Here is a 22,080-nt window from a genome sequence, read left to right as displayed (position 1 = left end):
AAATTGCTAGGAATCTCTCATATTTGACTGTATAATGATTACTAATTTTATTCTGTTTCTCTGACTCTATCCTGAGCTCACAGATAGATAAGATTATCTTCCCTAATTATAAATTAGGAAACTTGAGCCTCTCCCTATATAGTATACAGTTTAAAAGGATTCCATTTTTGAACCTTAGTGGTTCTATAAAACAAAATAAAACAAAAAACTATACCTATTTGTTTTGCAGCCTGCAATATATCATTTAAGTCTTCATTTACACTTTGTATCTCACTCTTCTCCAGTTTTTCATTCAAAAATGTTACTATCTTCTTCCACGTCACATCCAAATCTAGAATTTGTTCATGAAGTTTAGACCGCTTCACCTGAAACAGCATAATACAGAGACAATGGTTAAAGATTTCCTAAAAGCCATCACATACTACATATATTTTGCATTACATTATACAACTTGGCACTATCCACAAAAATTCAAAATTGCTTTTTAACTAAGCTCCCAGAAGAGCTTTACCTAAATGTGATTTTAAAAATTCTTGTCCTGGGACGCCTGGGTGGCTCAGTGGTTGAGCACTGGCCTTTGGCTCAGATCATGATCCTGGGGACCTGGAATCAAGACCCATATAGGGCTCCCTGCAGGGAGCCTGCTTCTCCCTCTGCCTATGTCTCTGCCTCTCTCTCTGTGTGTCTGTCATGAACAAATAAATAAAATCTCTAAAAAAATAAAATAAAAATCTTGCCTGTGTAAAGGATATGTTTAATAAAAACTTTGTTTTTTATAGTTTTAATCACAATGAATACTCATTATGCAATTATTTTCATACAGCAAAGGAAAAAGGAAAAAGTCCAACATCCGGGGTGCCTGGCTGGCTCAGTAGGTAGAATATGTGACTCTTGATCTTGGGGTCCTAAGTTTGAGCCTCACTGGATATAGAGATTGCTATAATAAATAAACTTTTAAAAACTGCCAAAAATTGAATTAAATTATTTCAATGGGTCATAGCTACAGAAAGGTTCAACTTTGAACTCTTTTGTATTGTTGGATATATCCCAAGATAAAAAGTTACATTAAAAAGAGGTTCATTAGAAGGTGCCTGGGAGACTCAGTCAATTAAGCATCCAAATCTTGGTTTCAGCTGAGGTCATGGTCTCAGGGTTGTGAGATTGAGCCCCACTCTTGCCTCCATGTTGGGCTACATGCTGGGCTAGGCTCTGCCCTGGGCAAGGAGCCTGCTTAAGATTCTTTTCTTTTTTTAAAAGATTTATTTATTTATTTGAGAGAGAGAAAGGGAGAGAGACAGAATGAGCAGAAGGGCCAGAAGGAGAAAGAATCTCAAGGAGACTCTGTTCTAGCTGCAGAGCCCAACAAGGCACAGAATCCCAGGACCATGAGATCATGACCTGAACCAAAACCAAGAGTTGGATGCTTAACAGACTGTGCCACCCAGGCACCCCTGCATCCTTCTCCTCTCCCGTGCTTGCTCTCTCTCTCTCTCTCTCTCTCTCTCTCTCGAAAAAACAAAAAAAAAAACCAACAACAAAAGAGAGGAAAAAAAAATCAAATGAGGTTCATTAGATCTGCCACCTTCTTTCTCAGGAAAAAAAAAAAAATGAAGTGTTTAAAAGCCTTTAAGAATAAATGAAAGAACATGGAATAAGCATGTAGTCCTTACACATTTTCAAATTTTAAAATTTCTTGTGGGCACCTGGGTGGCTTAGTCTGTTAAGTGTCCGCCTCCAGCTCAGGTCATGATCTCATGGGATGGAGCCCAAAATCAGGCTCTCTGCTCAATGGAGAGATTGCTTTTCTCTCTGCCTCTGCCTACCACTCTGCCTACGTGTACACTCATTCTCTGTCAAGTAAATTTAAAAATCTTAAAATAAAATAAAATAAAATAATAAAATCTGTGAAATCTCTAATGTAAAAGTAACTTGTAAAAGGGGCCTTGGTTAGGTGAGGAGAACAAAACAATTCAAGTTTAAGATAGTAATATTAATTAACTATATAGACTATACCTTTGATTGTCATGGAAGTGCAAATCAGCTCCCATTGTAAAGAAGATCAACTGTTTACTATAGTATAACTGTATCACTATTAGAGGAAAAAATCTATCTGAAGGCTGTTAACAAATCTCAATCTTTAAGGGAAGGTATTAATTGTAAAACTGCATAAGGACTATAAGCAATAAAAAAAAATTCCAACCTACTAGAAAACAACATCAATATTCTAGAATAGAGTCAGTTAAAAAGTCATCAATCGTGACTGCTGTTTTTTAAAAAAAACAACACAGGATCAGTTCCTTCATATATATATTATATAGCTCACATGTTCATATCTATCTATAATTTATATACCTTTGGCCTATAAAGTACACAACCAATTATAAGGACCAGAAAGAAGTCAATTATGAGACCAGCTACTGATTTTAAGATTTAATATTTATACTTTCCATGTTATGGTAAAGACATTATTTCTTTCCATCTTATAAAAATTTTACCAGAGACTATAAACTTATCAGATGATCCAGAATTAAATCACTAGATTAAATTACAAAATTAACTGTAAAAGATATATTAGAAACAAAAATTAACAAAGAATTCACTATCATAGTTGTGAGTATTCTCTTTGACAATACTGTCACAGGTGCTTAAGGTAAGTATTCTCATGAGAAACATCATTACCCATTCCCCTTCTTGGTACAATAGCAAACAAGATAACACTTACCATTTTAAGCCCACAGAACCTAAAAAAAGAATGTCAATTATCTACTCACATTCTACATTTATAATGTTTTCCATCTAAAAAGTTTACCTTTAAATCAGCCACTTCTTCATTATAATTATCTTGCTTGGTGACATTTGAAAAGGAGCGCAAAGCTCCTGTGAGACGAGGTAAAGCCATCTATTATTCAGTCAGTGATCCATACAAGGAGAAACCTGAAACTGAAACAAAACAATATGATATTTATCTGTTGGGAGAAGGCTGGAGAAGTAATCAAACTCAACAAATTGACTCATACAAGAGAAAAGAAAAACCAATTAGTTAAAAAGCAATTTGCCACCAACGTTGAAAAATTCTCCTGACACGCTTTTTACCTATGAAGTTTTTTAATAATCACACTGGCTATGGCTGAACTGAAGAAAGGAAAAAAAGAAACACAAAACACTTGTTTGTGGGTACTACTATAACATCCCTGCAAAATGAGTTTTACAGATTCCCAATGACAGGTCTCTAATACTGTATTACCATTGCCAGTCACACTGAAAGAGATGAAAGCACTTTCCCATCTTTTCTCAAATTTTGTTTTATGTTCACTGATTTCATCTCACATTATCCCTTGCTTTCAGAATCTCACTGGCTTTTTCTCTTCTTGAAGTATCAAGCATGTTTCCATCTAAATGCATTTGCATTAATAGTTCTTGCTGTTTGAAATGCTCTTCTGATGTTCATATAGCTGACTCTTTTGACACAAGATACCTCCTCAGATGGGGCTTTCTTGACTATTGAATCTAAGACAGAACAGCTACTCAGTTACTGTCTCTCAAAGAACAAAATTTCAATTCTCCTTATAATAATTAATTTTTGGCATTTTCTTATTCATTTATCTGTTGTATCGCTCTACAAAGAGAAAGCTTCCTGACAAAAAAAAAGACTTTTATTTCACTGATCTGTCCTGGCAAATAGAACAGTCTGGGAATATTTTGGGTACTCGATAATTACTTGGTAAGTAATTAAAAAAAGAAAAATGGAGAAAAGGAAATAATGGAAACAGGGAGACTGAAGAACAGAAGGGGAAAAAAAATTAAAGCAGCCGGGGAAAGGGAGAACTCCCAAGAAAAGAAAGAAGTCAGATGATCTGATCTAGATTCCTTGTTTACACGATGACAACTAAACAACTAAACCTTCTGGCAAACAAACTATGAGGTGAGTCTTTATGAAAACACTGTTGGAGGGTCATCTGGATTAAGACTGCTTATTATAAACTATAATCTACAGGTTTATAAGACATGGCTCCTTGGAGAATGTCACAAAAGGTATATAAGTCTCTAGGACAGTTTTCAGGGATGATTTTGCCTCACACGGAACATTTGGCGAAATCTGGTGATATTTTGAGGTATCATAACTGGAAAGTGGGGGGTATGCTGGCTTCTGGTAGATAGAGGCCAGTGATGCTGCTAAACATCCTATAATACACAGGACAGTCTCCCCACAACAAAGAATTATCTAGCCGAAGATGTAAGTAGTGCAGGGCTTATGAAATCATACTCCAGAGTCTGAAATAGAGGTGTTTTATAACCCAAACGTTTCCTACACTGTGAAATGTCTCACAAACCACCATTAAGAGACCTAATTGATTATTCTGGGCCAAAGAGCATGTGTCCAACATGGGAAGGAAAGCACCAGGAAGACCATATAGAATATTTCAGAACATGCCTGGATTCTGCTCTTCTTCTTCATTATATCCTTGAAGTTATCAGAAAGTTTAATACTTGGAAAAATCTGAATCCTATATTAGAATAATTATATATAAAATAACTGAAACGTTTAATAAAAATAAGAGAATTAAAAAATAATGAATAATAATAAAATAGGAAATGACCAGGGAAATTTGAAAACATAACTTTTAGAAATAAAAACATTTATTTATTAAATTTAAAAACAATCTAATGGATGGATTAAAGAATAGATTAGATGTAACTAAAGGGAAAAGTAGTGACCTGGAATAAAGATCTAAAGAAATAACCCAATATGCTGTCACAAATAATCAAAGTAAAGATTGAGAAGAACAAAGAGGAAGAAGTTCAAATATATCAATCCTCACAATAAGTGTAAATGAATTAAACTTAACATTTATAAGATCAACAGAATTACTAAACAGCAATCAAGTGAATATTAAAACTATACCTAAAACTCCAGAAGAAAGTTGTAAGTCCATCACTGAAATGAAAGCTCAATATTTGATTACTGAAAGGTCAAATCTACACTCTATCTCTATTCAGTAAAGTTATATAGGGGACCTGAGCAGTGAAACTAATAAGTTTAATGAACATATACAGAAATCTATACCTAATAATTAGAAAATACATATTCTTCACAAGTACATTTATAAAACTTCAATGAAATAGTCTGTGTATCTTAGGCTATAAAGCAAGTTTCAACAAATTTCAAAGAGTAGTAAGTACCATACAGATCAGAGGTCAACAAACTTTTCCTGCAGAAAGAGTAAATATTTTAGACTTAGGAGGTCATGTGCAGTCTTTGTCACATAGTTTGGGGTTGTTTTTGCTTTTGTCTTAAACAACACCAGGTGACCAAGTTAGTGTGTTGACCCCTGATACAGGTTCTGTTTACTGAGCAAAATACAATTAGATTAGAAATCAAAACACAAAGATAAAGTAAAAAAAAACACAAATGACTGCACTGCATATCAATATGGAAATGGTAGGAAAATGGCTGGGGAAAAAAAACATTTGATCACATCAAAGAATTTTAATCAGAAAAGTAAGATGACCCAATTTGCAAATAAACACCCTAGCCAGTTGACTTTAAATTTCAACTATTCATTGGGAGTGAATTTAGGAGAGCATTTCTAGGAACAAAATGATTCAGGGAATCATATCTGGATTTTTCTAACATGGGCTAAAAACTGTCCAAGCATTTGGAAAAAGAAATGAAAGCAATAGTCAATAAACAGTACAAAACAGAGATTCTTGAATCAATCTATATCAGTCACCTACCTAAAACTAAGCCCCTGACACTACTCCTCACCCCCAATTTTGACTCAATGGATCAGATGGCCCTGAGATGGGGCATAAGAATTTTACATTTCCAACAAGTTCAGGTCAAGGACCACACTGAGAATGACTGTCTTAGGGATATTACCTTTTATTCTTAAATCACCATTCAATTTTATCTCAGATCAATAGTTACCAAGGAGTTTCCTCCTACTAAGAATTCAGTGACCTGAGTTTAGGTGCACAATCTGCTCTCCTGGGAGCCTTTCTCAACCAGATCTGTGAGACAATCAAGTCTCAACTGAAAGTGACTTGAGTGACTTTTTTCTCAATTGTCCCAAGGATGGAACATGGTTACTATTATCCACCAGGAAAGGTAAGGCACACAACAATGCCTTAGGGCACTGGTATTTAAAATCGTAATCTAGGGATCCCTGGGTGGCGCAGCGGTTTAGCGCCTGCCTTTGGCCCAGGGCGCAATCCTGGAGACCCGGGATCGAATCCCACGTCGGGCTCCCGGTGCATGAAGCCTGCTTCTCCCTCTGCCTGTGTCTCTGCCTCTCTCTCTCTCTCTCTCTGTGTGACTATCATAAATAAATTAAAAAAAAAATCGTAATCTAGATTAAGAGACTGTAAAGATAGGCATTCTATTTATAATGATTGACATTTCCCAGAAGCCTTTAAAGGTCTTCACAGTAAACTGAATATATTCTGCCTCAGAACCTGCCTTTTACCACCTAAGTTAGTGCTTTCAAAATACATCATAATAAGAGACATATGATACATAGAATATTCTGCCTCAGGCATGCTTTATGAATAAAAAGGGGATTTATGACCACTACTTCTCTTATTTTTACATATTCAACTGAATCCCCTGTCCTTCTCTAAAAAGAGCAGGGCGAAAGAATAAAAATGGATGAAGCCTAATTCACAAACCTAACAAATCCTAACAAACAAGATAATATACCCAACCTCTAAGAATAGATCAAACAGCAGGGCCTGGTAATGAGGCCATACTGTTGCTACATAATATACTAATAGGAAACTAAAACTCCTTGCAGTCTCATCAAAATGATCAATATTAATTATACTTGTCAAGAATATAAACTAACACATACTACTTGATTTTTTTTTTGTTTTGTTTTTGTTTTACCTGTTTTCTTCCTCAGGTCAAATGTTAACACTAAAAATGTAATAGCTCATTTGCTCATGATCATCTGTATAATCTGTATATCATTTATTCACAAATATTTGAGTTTCTCCTATTTGCCAAGAACTATGTTAGACATTAGGCATTAGTAAGACTTACAGAACTCTGTTCTTCCAGACTCACTGTACTTTGTTTGTACCAGGTAAAAAGATTACTAACACTTAATGGTATCTAAAATATATAAAGTCAGGGGCACCGGGTGGTCCAGTGGTTGAGCATCTGCCTCTGGCTCAGGTGAATCCCGGGGTCCTGGGATGGAGTCCCGTGTCAGGCTCCCTGCAGGGAACCTGCTTCTCCCTCTGCCTGTGTCTCTGCCTCTCTTTTTCTAAGTCTCTCGTGAATAAATAAATCTTAAAAAAATAAATAAACAAAACTCTCCCTAAGAGACATACACATATATAAATATTTTGTACTTCATTTCATAAGCCACATGAATGCCATGAAACATATCCACATGAACCTCTAAAAACCTCTTAAGATCAGACAGTAGAGGACCAAGAACAGAGTCCTAACAAAGAGATCAGCAAAGACTTATGAAGAAAGTGTTACTATAAGAGAACAGAATATTTCAAATGCTGTTACAGAGCCCACAGTACTTGGTCATTCTCAGGTCTTAGATGACTTTAGCACACATAGTTTCAAAAACACAGGGGGAGAAGGCAAATTTCATTGGTTTAAAGGATAAATGAAGGGGAAACAATGAGGAAATAAAATGGATACAAGCTAATTTTTCAAGAAACCTGGCCAAGAAGAAAAGAAGAAAGGACAAGAAATAGGAAAATACATTGGGTCAAGAGTTTTTGAAATATAGGAGAGAGTTGAGCACAATTCCATAACCAGGAAAGAGCCAGTAGAGAGGGTAATGCTGAATAATCAGAAGGCTATGACTAAGGGAATAGAGTCCCTGGGAATACCAGCAAGAATGAGAATAAAAGCATGAAGTAGAGATTTAAGACATGCTAGAAGGAAGAGCAGGGAGGGATGGATATGTCAAAGTGCAGATATGTTTCTAACATTGTGAAGCAGAAAGTGAATGGGGAGAGAAAAAGGTAGTGAAAGGGAATTCCACTAAAAAAGACACTTACTTTGAGGTCTGCTGGAAGTATTCAAAAGACGAGAAAAAAGTTTTGAAGACAGAGGCAAAAGTTTGACCTTACCAACAGTAAGATGGGAAATTAATTAACAAATTATTACACAATTTTTCAAGTAGCAATGAATATTCAGTTTATACTGGAAAACACAAATTTGGAGTAGCAACAATCTGGCAAAGGAAAAAAGATTGTTATGATCCAGGGTTAAGGTTTTATAACATAGGGACAGTAGGAGGACAATGGAGTCTAAATGATGAGAATAATTAAATTCTGGATTTTAAATCCAAACAAAAGGAAAAAACATTCAAGTTGGAGGTCTTAAAGACACATCGTAACGTTCATGGTTAAAGTTTAGTTTTATAAGATGACAGTGAATACACATTAAGATAAACTGTCCTGGAGTGCCTAGGTGGCTCAGTAGTTGAATATTTCTTCAGCTCAGGTTGTGATCCCGGGGTCCTGGGATCGAATATGAATAAATAATTAAAATCTTAAAAAAAAAAAAAAGATAAACTGTCTTATGTAGAAGTTGTTACCTCGGTAATTTTTATTCCATATTGAATATGACCTACACTAAATGGCAAATGAATAAATGAAAAAATCCTAAAATAATAAGTATTAACACCTTAGCATATAATTTATAAATGACTAAAACCCAAAAGACTATTTTTATTGGCCAGAAGAACTACCTGTGATTATCTGAATGAATCTTCAGAATGTTGATTAGACATATGTACAGATAAAAAAGAAAGGTCTTGAAGAAGTTAATTGCCCTTTTAAACATTCAAATAGGGAAGAAAAAAATATGATTTTTTAGAAAATAGATTTCAAAATAGATTTCCCTTTGTGAAATGTTATTAACCAACAATCAGTGGGCTAAAATTCTAGTACAAATTATTCCAAAATATCACATAGTTAAGTCTTAAGATCCTTCATATTTCAAATCTGTTTCTAAATTCTAAAAAGGGCCTGTTTGACAGTAACTTTAGGAAAATATAGTTACTGTAGTTTCCATTATAAACAAATAACAAAACCTCCAAAACAGCCAAACTCTATTTCCTAATGAAGATAAAGCCAGCAATTAGCTGTTGGCAATCATGGATACTAGAAAATTACCAGGGTGGGGGAAAGGGGGGTGGGTTGTCAAAGGTCAAAGTGATATAATGTAGGAAAGGGATGATAAAAACACTCAAATGATGGGAGGAGGCTGTGAATAGAGTAAAAATTAGAATTTAAAATTTCAATATTTAGAATTATATGCGCAAAAATCAGATCTTGAAAAAGAAACTGGAATATTTACATTTTACTTCTAAAAAGTGAGTTAACACAGTCAAGATCAGAATTTAGAAAATATCAGCCTTCATAGACATATTACAATATAGTCCTATATTATGCCATTTCAAAAAGGGGTAATTTTTCGCAGTAATTTCTAATTTGTACATCATTGCCATCAATTAGTTAATAAGGTAGAGTCAGATCATAGACACATTCACTTATTTGAATCAACCAAATAAAACAGGCCAAATAAAAGATATAGACAAACAAAAACAGCAACACTGGAAATTTTGGCACTATTTCATATACTGTATGTTTGTTCCAGAGTGAATGAGGAATAAGCAAAGAAAAAAGATGCTCCCTTCATGTCTGAATCACCATATGCATCTCAAACTGTGAGCATCCTGCTACATTGCATGACTCCAGTGTTTAAAACTATGCTCCCATTTAAAAAAAAAAAAAAAAAAAAAAGATATACAGGGCATCTGGGTGGCAGGTAGGTTGAGTGTCAGACTCTTAATTTTGGCTCAGGTCATGACTTCACAGTTGTGAGATCAAGCCCCCCTGTCAGGCTCCTTGCTTAACATGGAGTCTACTTGAGATTCTCTCTCTCCCTCTGCCCCTCCCCCAACATGAGTGCACTCTCTCACTCTCTCAAAATAAATAAAATCTTTTAAGTATATATTTTTGTGTGAATATCTGTATTTATATGTATTTTTGTACACACACACAAACACATACATCATGGCCATTAAATAAAAGCCAAGGCGAAGGCAGACAATCACTGATGCACCCAGGTGTCCCTCTTTTTCTTTCTTTCTTTTTTTTTTTTTTTTAAGATTTTATTTCCTTATTTGAGAGTGAGAGAGAGGGTGCAACACAAGTGAGGAAGAGAGGAAGTGCTTAGCAGGGAGTCCAACACAGAGTTTGATTCCAGGACCCTGAGAACATGACTTGAGCTGAAGACAGATGCTTAACTGATTGAGCAACCCAGGTGCCCCTATCCTAACTCATTCTGAAGCAAGAAACAACTGCTCTTCAACAGTTTCCAATCAAATTAGAAATCATGGAGAACAGTGAAAGTAAAGGAAATATAAAAAATATATATACACTTTTTATATAAGTCAACATATATATAATGGTTTATTAAAAATGATATTTATAGAAGGTTCATACTAATTTACCTCCCCCAACTAATTACTTACTTATATGAACCCAGGTTTCCCACTCTAGGAAGAATGGACCTAGTTAGGCTCATAACTATAAACCAAAGTCTTTATATTATAAGAGACCCCTATAATTATATTAATTTTACTTTTTAAGGATAAAGAAAAGCTTTTCTTTAAATGCCCTTGAAAAAAACAAGTGTCCAGAAAAACGTATCAGCAGCAGTCATGAACAAGAAGAATATAGTCAGAAAGCATTTCACAAAGACTAAACAAGTTCACATATTACTCCAGAAAACACATACAACAGATACACGACACACTAGGAGTGCTTAACTCTCTTGACACCGGTCCAGGTGAAAAGGTCCTGGGTCAGATTACCTGAGAAAAGCAGAATTCTCATTCCACCCCAAACTATGGGCTTCTAGAAGACAAATGCAAAGAATTTCTGTCTGTCCCTTAATAAAACCTAAATTCACCAAATCAAAACTCTAGTGATTCTCTAGCCTTAGCTGTTTAGAGAAAAGGGTTTTTCTGACCTTACACTTGCTCCTGTGTGTTACAGCTGTATGGAGCACTATTACATTTTCCAATATGAGTTTTTTTTTGGAAATCCAACTCAAGCTTTTACACCCAAACAACTAGGATTATCCACTCTGAATCCAAAAAATATTAATCAAAGGGTATGATCTTAACTTATTGTTTTGTGCACAGTAAAGGAAATTCTTAAATAGCCCTAACACTGACATATAAAAGACACACACTCACTACCCCTCTTTCTCAAGTAGAGAAAAACACTAATTTCAGGACTCAAATTAATTTATATGATAAACAAAAAAATATAAAAACAGAAAAGTCAGTTACTAACTCACTAGGCATTATGAATGCCTTTCTATGTACAAATACACAAAGAGTAAAAATTTTATGATTTTACTACACTGCATTTAATATATACGCTTTATTTAATCTTCCTGAAAAAAACATATCCCAGTGACCATTATTTAACACTCAGGTCTGAATTGTTTATTTCAATATTTATGAATAAAAACTTTACTACTGATAAAAAACCAGAGCACTCTCTTTTGCTTTGCTGTGATACCAATTAGAAATATGCCCTAACAAAGTCCATGAGAATGTTTTCTCTGTGCTTTGTTCTGAGTTGAGCCATCACTTCCTTATAAGACTTCATTCTAAGCTACTCAGAGCTTCCTAAACTGAGAAAAACTGTTTGAAAGAGTCAGGCCTATTAGTTCTCATTCTTCCCAATATTCTAATTTCTAGGCCATTTTTTTTAGCAATAAATTATATTTTTTAAAATTGAGAGGAAAAACAGGTTTTGACAATGATATCCCCTACCTTTTTAAAACCTAATTGCTGAAAGAAACACCATGCTTCAAAAAGCATTACAAACATATTTTTAAAATTCATTTTCTCTAATGTTTTAAAAATTATAGCATGTAACCTTAAATTTTTAAATACTAATGTGGTCATTTCTCTAAAAATTCCCGGTTAAGAATTTTTAGTGAAGATATTAGGAAAATCATAATATCTGTTGGCTTTTTTAATAAAAGTGACATCTGTGTAGGTTGAACTATGTCTTCCAATGTTTTATAAAAATTCCCATCTAAATATAGACAATAAATTAATTACTAGATGTTGCTTTCTGATCATAAATGTACTTTTTAAAAAAACTATCTGTACTTAAGTTATCAAATTTAAGCACTCTTTTCCATATTAGTGACTTCAAAATAGGTGAACACACCAGTCATCATACTTTAAGTTTTCTCTTCACCAAGTTAATCAGTTCCATTTCTTCACATCAACCCCCTCATTATGTCTTGGTTATATCTTGTAAATTGCAGTATTTTTTAAAAGAGAAAGATCTGAAGCATATAAGGCAAAAATTTAAACTTGTTAAATCTGCATAACAAGTATATTAGCATTTGTTAATTTATTTTCTGAAATTTCCCATATTCTTGAAATATTCCATAATTAAAAGTTTTAATTAAGTTTCAATAAATACAGAAGGCTAAGAAGAGAGATAATAGTTTTAAAGCATCAAACTGAATGTCAAATCGTATGTTCTGAAAATACTATCTGTAAATTCTTTTTTTTTAATATTTTATTTATTTATTCATGAAAGACACAGAGAGAGAGAGGCAGAGACACAAGGCAGAGGGAGAAGCAGGCTCTATTCAGGGAGCCCGACGTGGGACTCATCCGGGGTTTGGGGCTCGATCCGGGATATCCAGGATCGCACCCTGGGCTGAAGGCGGCGCTAAACCGCTGCGCCACCCTGGCTGCCCTTATCTGTAAATTCTAAGGTTAATGAGACTGAACATTTGAACACTGAGCATCTGGGTACTTGTTTAATGTTCCCACACATATTATGCATCAATGCCATTAAAGGGAATAGATAATAATAGGTGACCAAATTTTTGAAATAGGTACCAGTCTTTTTAAAAGGTTAAAGGGAAAAAAAATGAATACAAAGTAAAAGATTAGATAAGCCCATCATAGCAGCACACCTTAAGAGACTATTTGTAAAGACTTGAAAAACACCAGGTCCCCAGGGTCAAAAAGTAAACTTCAAGATGGTAATCTAACCAAGGAAGACTTTAACCTAATCAGTTTTCAAAATATCTGAAAAAGAACCAAAGTGTTCTTTATCCCACTTTTTATTCAGCACCAATAAAAAATATACAGCATTTGGTGAAAACTTTTTATTCATTCATTAATTCGTTCAAGAAAAATGTACTCAATAGGTATATGTGATAAAACTGCTCAAGTGAGGGACGCCTGGGTGGCTCAGCGGTGGAGCATCTGCCTTTGGCTCAGGGTATGATCCTGGAGTCCCTGCTTCTCCCTCTGCCTGTGTCTCTGCCTCTCTCTATGTCTCTCATGAATATATATAAAATATTTTAAAAAATTGCTGAAGTGAAATTGTTCCCTCTCTCCTTATTACTAATATTTTCTTTTCTACTGATCATCTCCAAAGCCTAAAAATACAGTATAGGAGCTCCCATACTTAAAAACCTCCACTGATTTCATAGACCTCTTAATTAACACCCTACTTTTCAGCTTATCTACAAAGAAATTCCATTCCAATCAGACTTTTAGCTCCACTGTTTCACCACAAGAGCTATTAGTATCACAAATAATCCCCACATTGCCAAATTCAATGTTAATTCTCAGTTCTTGTTTAATTCCGGTTTTTGACCTAGCCCTTGTAGAGACAGTTGCCTCACTTTGCATCTAGAACACCAATATCTCTTTGTTTTTTTTTTTTTTTATCCAACAATACTGGCACTTTTTTCTCCCATTGGTTCCTCCTTATCCTCCTATCCTTTAAGCATTGCTGTGTCCCAAGAACAGAGATCAAGACCTGCTCTCCAGCTACACTTGTTCCTTAGGTGATCTCATTCAGTCTCAAGTCTTTATGTATTATTTATATGCTAATTCCTAATTCTTAACTTACACATCCTGTACATCACTCCTATACTCCAGATTTGTATACACATTAGCTCTTCCACATCTCCACTTGTATGTCTAATAGGTCAACTCAAGCTTAGAAATATCAAAATTGCTCTCCCACTGCAAATCTCCTCCCATGGTCTACCTCACTTAAGTGATCACAACTCCATTCTGCCTGTTGGCTCAGGCCAAAAAAACTTGGGAGTTATGCTTTACTCATCAGCAAACTCTCCCAACTCTACCTTCAAAATATTTTCAGAATCTGACCTCTTCTCACTATCACCCTTTCTTCCCTGGTGATTATTACAATCCCCTATCTAGTCTCCCAATTTTCATCCTTACTTTCTAACAATCTAGTTTCCACACATAAACAAGAATGATTCTTTCCCCAAAGAGGTAACATTTGTGGCTCCTTCTCTGCTCAAAATCCTTCAACGGTTTCCCATATCTCTGAGTAAACTTCAAAAGACTTAAAAGAACTTAACTTTCTCTTACATTTTGATGTGATCTCCTGTAACTCTCCTCCTGTTATATTGGGACATCCATATTGGCCTTCTTTCCACTGATGTGGATACAGATCTCTGCACGAACACTTTTCTCCCACATGCCACATAGGTAGCTCTTTCATTTCCTCAGGTCTCTGCTCAAATGTCTCTTTACCAGAGAAGCCTTCTCTGATCACCCTATCTAAAATGGCACCCCCTTTCTTGGTCCTTCTCTTCCATCCAATCACTTTACTTCATGGCATTTATCACATGACACACGTTTCCTGTGTTTTCATCAGCTTCATCAAACAGAATATGAGCCCCATGAAGGTGAGAATTTTGCTTTGTTCATTAAAGTATCCACATTATCTAAAATACTGTTTGGGGCATAGCAGGTCCTCAGTAAGTACCTGTGTAATGGCCAGATGGATGGACTGACAGGAAGGATGGCCAAAGTGGCCATAAAAAAGGGCCAGTATTTACAGATCTGAATACACACACATATGTGTGCACACAAAAACATATATATATAAAATAAATTTTTTTACATCATCTTCAAGACCTCAAAAATATTTTCCCACATAAGTTAATTTAATCATTAATTTATTTTAGTCTTGAATAAGAGATATTTTACAAACTAGTAAATTTTCTCAAATACAAAAATAAAAACCTAATGTGATTTATTCAACTCATGATGTCACTCTTCTCAAAGAACTCAATAACTTATACATGCAGAAATTTAATTTTAAAATTAATATTTAAGCACTTTCTAACTATCAGGCTAATAGAAAACAAAAAGCAATGATAAAAGCTGACAGTAGCTAGAAAGCCTAGGCTAGGAGTGGGCTCAGAAGGAAATCCATAACAGAAGAATGTAGGAACAGCTTTCAGTCACCTGGTATTTCTTAACTAACATTTTTATTATATTCAATAAATACCAAGTGAATAGCTCTGAAAAACTAGAGCTGTATCAATCATTTTACAAACTCCCTAACAGCTCTAATTTCTTCCCAAGCTAATAGACAAAATCAGTAACTTAGGACACCAACTTTTTCGCTTTTTAAATCAACGACAAGGCCTCTACTTTGCTTACTTCAGACTGACCAGACAGCATTCACGGGTATTAGTATTTTTCCTTGCTTCAAGTCAATTCACTGAACAGTCTCACAAAGCCAGCAATTAATCTGTGATTCTTTTCAAAAGTGATCTTTAAGTTATTTCTGTTTCCCCATTCGCAGAGTACAGACAGTGCTAATATTTTGCAAAGTTTCCTTCACTCCTTAAAGAATGCTCAGAAAGACCATTTAGCAAGCCCCGTTGGTGTTGAAAGTACTGCCTAAATCAGGTCTAATTTAGAAAATGCATGCACACTGGGAAAAGATGCACTGAAATTATTTTTTTTTTTGCAAACTGAGTATCATCTTCATATTAAGTTCTTATAAATCATTTATGTAGTGTTTTAGAATTAAGTTTTTTAAATCAAGATGAAGGTATACTTATCTCTGCTGATGTTTAAGAGCAGATTTTAACATTTTTATAGTGTTTCATCTGAGTGGCCTGTTGGGCATTTTACTGACTTTCAAGAAAGTACATAAAGAAATATTTCTAAAAAGACAAATAGAACCCTCCAACAACAGGTGTGTCTGTGTGGTTTTGTCTTTGGACACATAAGAATTAGAGGCAAAGAAACATGGATTTGGAGATGTCTGGGGCCAGCCTTCTCACTGTAGGCTCAAGATCAACATTCAAAATAGGAAAAAAAAAAAAAAAAAGAGGAAAAGAAAAAAAAGGAAAATTGTCTCATTAATAAGAATTTCCTCTCTTGGAATGGAATATGTTTTCCTTTATCAAAATCACATGCAATGTGTCTTAGCGACACACAATTAAATAACTTGCTAGTCACTGACTTAATTTCAAAATGACCTAGCAAGTCTCTAAAAATGCTAGAAAACTGGGGCAACTGAGTGGCACAGTCAGTAAAGATCTGACTCTTGGTTTTGGCTCAGGTCAGGATCTCAGAGTTGTGAGATGGAGGCCCGCCCACTTTGGGCTCTGTGATAAGCGAAGAGTGGGCTTGGGATTCTCTCTCTCTCTCTCTCGCTTTCCCTCCTTCCTACACACGCACAGGCATGCACACTCTCTAAAATAAACAAATCTTTAAAAAAATAAATAAAAATAAAAATGCTGGGAAACATTAGCAACTGCCTGACTACCCATAATTCTGAGACTAAATCCCTCCCTTCTTTTGAAGTTCTGCTTTAATAGAACAGAATTAAAAATTAAGAGGCTTTTGAATTATATGGTTAGAGTAAAAGTTCTCCAATATGAATTGATTGCATTGGGATCACTGGCATTTCTAGCATTTCTAGACATTCTAGACGTTTCTAGACACCATGCCCAGAAATTTTGACTCAGTACACCTGAAAACCTTTGGTTTAGTTATTAAGTAAGTAGGTATGAACTTTCTCTCCTTCAAATATAAGTATTTCAGGACGCCTAGGTGGCTCAGCGGTTTAGCGTCTGCCTTTGACTCAGGGCGTGATCCTGGAGGCCAAGGATGGAGTCCCACATGGGGCTCCCTGCATGGAGCCTGCTTCTCCCTCTGCCTGTGTCCCTGCCTCTCTGTGTCTCTCATGAATAAATAAATAAAATCTTAAAAATATATATAAGTATTTCTCAACAATGATCTTATTAAAACATATCCTGACAATGCTTACTGCTACCTGTAAATTTATTACATGTTAATAGCTTTTTAAATTATGTACTTCTTCCAAATTCCACCCTTATTTTTCATTCAGTTCAAGCCTTTGATAATGAACTTCCTACAAATTCTCTTTGAAGAGTGAATCACAAAAGTAAAAGAAGATAAACCCAAAATTCCCAAATCAGAAAGATAAAATGAGACTCTATCTTAATTTACTCCCCAAGAGTTAGTCTGTTCAAATAACAATGAAAAGCAAGATAACATAGTTGAAAGTAAAATAAAAATAAGGAGAACTGAGTTCAGATGTCCCATTTTTGTTGATGATAAGAAGTCAGCTAACTTCTCTGGATATCAACTTTCTGATCCATAAAATAAAGCAGGATTTCAAAATGATTTTCTACACCCCCTTCAGGTTGAATGATCTGATTAAATCAGAATATTCAAAGATGGATTAAATTGCATTAAATCTGAGTAACAGAGTTTCAGAAATAAGACAATTTGTAAAGCAGATTATCATAGCAAACAGCAGAAAAATGAAACTGACCAAACAGCGAACATTCTCAAACATACTTGCTCATCTACATGCAAAAATGGAGGACTTAAATGAGATGGTGTATGCTAAATGAATGAACATTTATATAGGGTTGTCTACTATAAGCAAGGCATTATACTAGGCAAAAAGATGTAATAAATAAGTATCTACTTTAAAAAAAACTATGTATGAGATAGACACATAATGCCTACCTTCTTCTTACAATTACTAAATACATAAGATACCTTATTCTTTACGCTTTGGTAATTATGCATTTTTTCTTTCCATAAATGTTTGTGTTTGTTAAAATTTCAACTTCAGACAGATATCTTCTCAAAGTTGAAAACTGCCACATTATATCAAGATATACTTTGCACTGAAAGAGCTTATGCTAACTACCTCCCCAGAGAGGTACTATGAGGCAAAAAGTTTACTTGTCAATGAGTACCATACATATTTCTGATGATATGCTTTGTGCATATAATTATTGTGAATTACAAGTTATTAACACATAGAGATCCAATGAGACCAATGTAAAAACTGGAAAAATAGTCTTTTTCAGGTAGAAACTGACTTCTGATTGTGAATTTTTTAGTTAAGGGTACTTTGCAAAAAGAAATATAATTATTCCTAGGGCTCCTGGGTGGCTCAGTCAGTTAAGTGGCCAACTCTTGATTTCGCTCAGGTCATGACCCCAGGGTCATGAGATCCAGTCACATGCACTGGCCTTCCCACTCGGTGGGGGGTGGGCTTGAGACTCTCTCTTCCTCTGCCTCTGCCTCTACCTCTGCCACCACTCACACAAACTCCCTCTCTCCTTCTGTCAAAAAAATAAATCTTAAAAAAAAATATTTTTAACTGGCAAAACACTGGCATCGTATACTTTCTTTTTTTTTTTTTCCCAAAGATTTTATTTATTTATTCATGAGAGACTTAGAGACAGAGAGAGAGAGAGGCAAAGTCAAAGGCAGAGGCAGAAGCAGGCCTCAAGCAGGGAGCCCGACGCCGGACTCGGCCCGGGTCTCCAGGATCAGGCCCAGGGCTGAAGGCGGCGCTAAACCGCTGAGCCACCCGGGCTGCCCCGTATATTTTCTCTTTGATCAAAGGCAAAATCAAGTCATGCTGTTCAAGTAAAATAATCTACTCCTCTTTATTATTTTTTTTAAAGATTTTCATTTATTTATTCATGAGAGGCACAGAGAGAGAGAATGAGAGAGAGAGGCAGAGACACAGGAGGAGGGAGAAGCAGGCTCCATGCAGGAAGCCCGACGCGGGACTTGATCCCGGGATCCTGGGATCACGCCCTGGGCCGCAGGCAGGCGCTCAACCGCTGAGCCACCCGGGCTGCCCAATCTATTCCTCTTTAGAGGCCACTTACGTATAAACATTGACAATAACTTATCCTCGTGAAAAGTCACACTTTGGTTCACTAGAAATCCACGACAGGAAGAGGAACCCTTCAGTCAAGGTTCTCTGGAAAGAGGATATGAGACTACAGAAAGTTCCACAAGCACAGACACTGTCTCTCTCTTGATTTCCTAGGCCTAGCACAGTGCCCTGCACATAGGAAGACATGAATGAATGAAATGATTTTAAAAAAAAAAAAAATCGTTCAGCAGGGATCAAGAAGGCTAAGCCATGAAAAATTAATTCATTCAATTAAGATTATTTAGCCTACACTTAACTGGCATCTCTAATGAGCATTTTTTCTCATGCGAGACTATTATTATAGCCATCATTAAAAGATGTGCGAACAGAAGCGAAGTCCGGCGTAGAATCAAAAGCTGAATTCTTCTCACAACACTTTGAAAATGGGAGAGAGAGGGGAAAAAAAAAAAAAAAAGTATCTCTCTCCAAGAAACAAGAAATCTAGTGATAGAAATACTGGCTATTCAATCTAAGCTTACTTAGGGAAAGAACATACGATCCCTAGCTTGAGTGTACGTGTGACACCACTCATACCAAACTTTCAGCTAACACTGAAATCATGCTTCTTTTCCACCAGAGGTGAGCAAAATACACGAACACACTGCATTCAACAAATAAGGTAACTTATGATAAAAGGAAAAAAAAAAAAAAAGTCTATTTAACACAGCTGCCCCCCCGTAACCCACCACACCTCCCTCACGTGTGCAACACATTTACTTACTTCGAAATGACATTCCAGACTCAGCGTTTACCAAACTCACCCACAATTCACCGTGATCAACGCCCTAACCGGATTATTTACTTTTCGGTGTGGGGGTTAAAAAAAAAAAAAAAATACAAAGCAGGTCTTTTCCCCAAAATCTACGTGAAGAAAACGAGTAAGTAAGTTGCCACGGCTTTGTAACTGAAGAAAGCAACCCTCATGAAAGCAAATTGCCCACGCACGGGGAAGAGCAATCTCCCCATCTGGTCACGTCGGGGCCTAACTCCCAGGCTGATGTCTCGGATCGCCACCCCGACCTACAGATCCCAAGGGTGGGGACCAGACTGTCCGGAGACCACCCACAGGACGTCGGGCCCCAAGAGGGGTGACAGCCCGTGGCTCGCCCCCCGAAACCCGAGGGGGCCGTCGGGCCGCGTGGCCGCGTGGCCGCGTCGCCACCCCCGGAGCCCCCAGCCGCCCGCCGCCCGCCGCCTGCCCCGGGCCGCGCCGCCCCTCCTCCCCCTCCACATCCACCTCCTCACCTCTTGGCCCCGGCTCGCGCGCTTCCCATCACTCGGTCAGCTCCTACCTTGGCGTCCCCCCCTCTCTTTCGTTTTCATTTCTCCTTTCCACGCCGGGTGGGGAGCGAGCGGAGGGCAGAGCTGAAGACGCCAGTGGGCAGCCGCCCCGCTACGCCTTCCTCTGCACCCCACCCGAGCCCGCCAGGGTCGCCCGCAGCCACAGAGCGCAGCGCCCCGACCACCGTCCGGACCCACACGGCCGGCGAGGGGCGGGGCAGGCGCGGGCCTACACGTCACCCGCCCGCCGCCGCGCCAACGTCAGCACGTCGGCTCCCTCGGCCCCGCCCCCCGCGCGCGCCGCCGCCCCGCCCCCCCGCCCGTAGAGCCGCCGAGAGGAACCGGCGGGCGCGCGCGCTCCTGGGACTCGGCCGTCGGGTACCGGGTCGCGCTGCCGCCTCTAGTCACCGCCCGGAGAACCCTCCCTGCTGGTACTCGAGTTGACTGCATCTTATTCTCCGACCTTCTCCCTGAGGTGAAGACGGCTAATGATTCCCGTGAAAGGTGAAGGAGAGAAGCGAAGTAGGGAGCGTGAGGGACCGGGTCACCGTGATCTTCGTCGCCGGCCGGAGCGCCTGGCTCCTGGACCCTTGATGCAGTTAGTTCCCTGGTCCCCCGTCCGCTTGCCCTGAGCTCTCTCAGTTCTCAGCTCAGTTCTCTTCAGGTTTTCTCTGTCAGCAGGTGCTTGGGTCGGACGGTCCCCACCGAAAACAAAATACCTGAAGATTCTCCGGCTCATTTGAAAAGACAGGTAGACGATATTTTAAAAAAAATAATAATAATAACTGACCTCAAGAACTCCCTTGTGAACGTGTATACAAGAGTTCTAGACTAAACATCGGGCATGCAAAGATGGCATGACCTGACTGACGGTCGTGGCTCCCTCCGCTTCCATCCCCTTCCTCATAAGGAATGTGTCTGGATGCCTAGTGGAACTGTGTTTCATAGAAAGGCAGTCAGTGGTGATCCAGTTATGCTTTTCATTGGCCAAACCATAACTGGAGTTCGGTGTTTTAGATAGAGCACTTTATTTTTTTTATTCATATTTTTTAAGGTTTTACTTCTTTATTCATGAGAGACACAGAGAGACAAGCAGAGACCTAAGTCAGAGGGAGAAGCAGGCTCCACGTGGGAAGCTTCATGTGGGACTTGATCCCAGGACCCTGGATCACACCCTGGGCCAAAGGTAGACGCTCAACCGCTGAGCCACCCAGGTGCCCTGAGATTGAGCACTTTATTACAAACTCAGAGAGGCTGGCATTATTTCAGAGGGGAGCAGATGATGAAGAGGACCCCAAAAGGTAATGCATAAAAAAAGTACTGATTGAACTTGGGAGGATTTTCACGGAAGAGAGAGAGCTACTGGAACATCTCCAAATAAAGACTAGTCCTGTGACTTTAGATTTGTTTCATGTGATCGCAAGAAATGCAGTTTTGAGAGAAACAGATTTCAGATCCTGAAAAGAAAATATTCTTCCAGCACTAGACAGAGAAGTTGTCTGCCTCAGGATGTATGGATGCCTCATTCACTGGATTTGACCTTATTTAATTTTTTAAGGTTTTATTTATTTATGAGAAACACAGAGAGAGGAGGGCGGCAGAGACACAGTCCGAGGGAGAAGCAGGCTCCATGCAGGGAGTCTGACGTGGGACTCGATCCAGGGTCTCCAGGATCAGGCACTAGACTGAAGGCGGCGCTAA

The 22,080-nt window shown here is 37.6% G+C and overlaps 2 protein-coding genes and 1 non-coding gene across 13 annotated transcripts in view; 2 read left to right on the top strand and 1 right to left on the bottom strand.

Moving 5' to 3' along the window:
• Positions 1-20,633, bottom strand: part of ASCC3 (activating signal cointegrator 1 complex subunit 3) — a 335,529-nt gene extending 314,896 nt beyond the window's left edge. For 4 of the 7 annotated variants that reach the window (XM_072831965.1, XM_072831969.1, XM_072831971.1 and 1 more), the window contains exons 1-3: positions 20,344-20,633; positions 2,810-2,940; positions 215-365 (exon numbers count right to left, since the gene is read on the bottom strand). In XM_072831965.1, the coding sequence (XP_072688066.1) occupies positions 215-365; positions 2,810-2,899 (241 nt within the window). In that variant the 5' untranslated portion in view covers positions 2,900-2,940; positions 20,344-20,633. Of the gene's footprint in view, positions 1-214; positions 366-2,809; positions 2,941-19,819; positions 19,955-20,343 lie in introns of those variants that run through there. The other 3 variants (XM_072831966.1, XM_072831967.1, XM_072831968.1) reach the window with 3 other exon arrangements.
• Positions 16,058-16,188, top strand: LOC140637447 (small nucleolar RNA SNORA38). Its single transcript, XR_012034561.1, has one exon. It is a non-coding gene; the product is annotated as a small nucleolar RNA SNORA38 (small nucleolar RNA).
• A 61-nt stretch (positions 20,634-20,694) lies between the features above and the next one.
• GRIK2 (glutamate ionotropic receptor kainate type subunit 2) overlaps positions 20,695-22,080 on the top strand; it is a 1,079,206-nt gene continuing 1,077,820 nt past the window's right edge. For all 5 annotated transcript variants that reach the window (XM_072831955.1, XM_072831953.1, XM_072831957.1 and 2 more), the window contains exon 1: positions 20,695-21,130. The gene's annotated coding sequence lies outside the window, so the exon portion shown is untranslated. The remainder of the gene's footprint in view (positions 21,131-22,080) is intronic.

This window comes from Canis lupus, chromosome 7 (assembly GCF_048164855.1).
Source record: "Canis lupus baileyi chromosome 7, mCanLup2.hap1, whole genome shotgun sequence".
In the NCBI taxonomy this organism is placed as follows: domain Eukaryota; kingdom Metazoa; phylum Chordata; class Mammalia; order Carnivora; family Canidae; genus Canis; species Canis lupus.
Note: the sequence above shows the minus strand (reverse complement) of the source record. Positions and strands in the feature narration are given on the sequence as shown.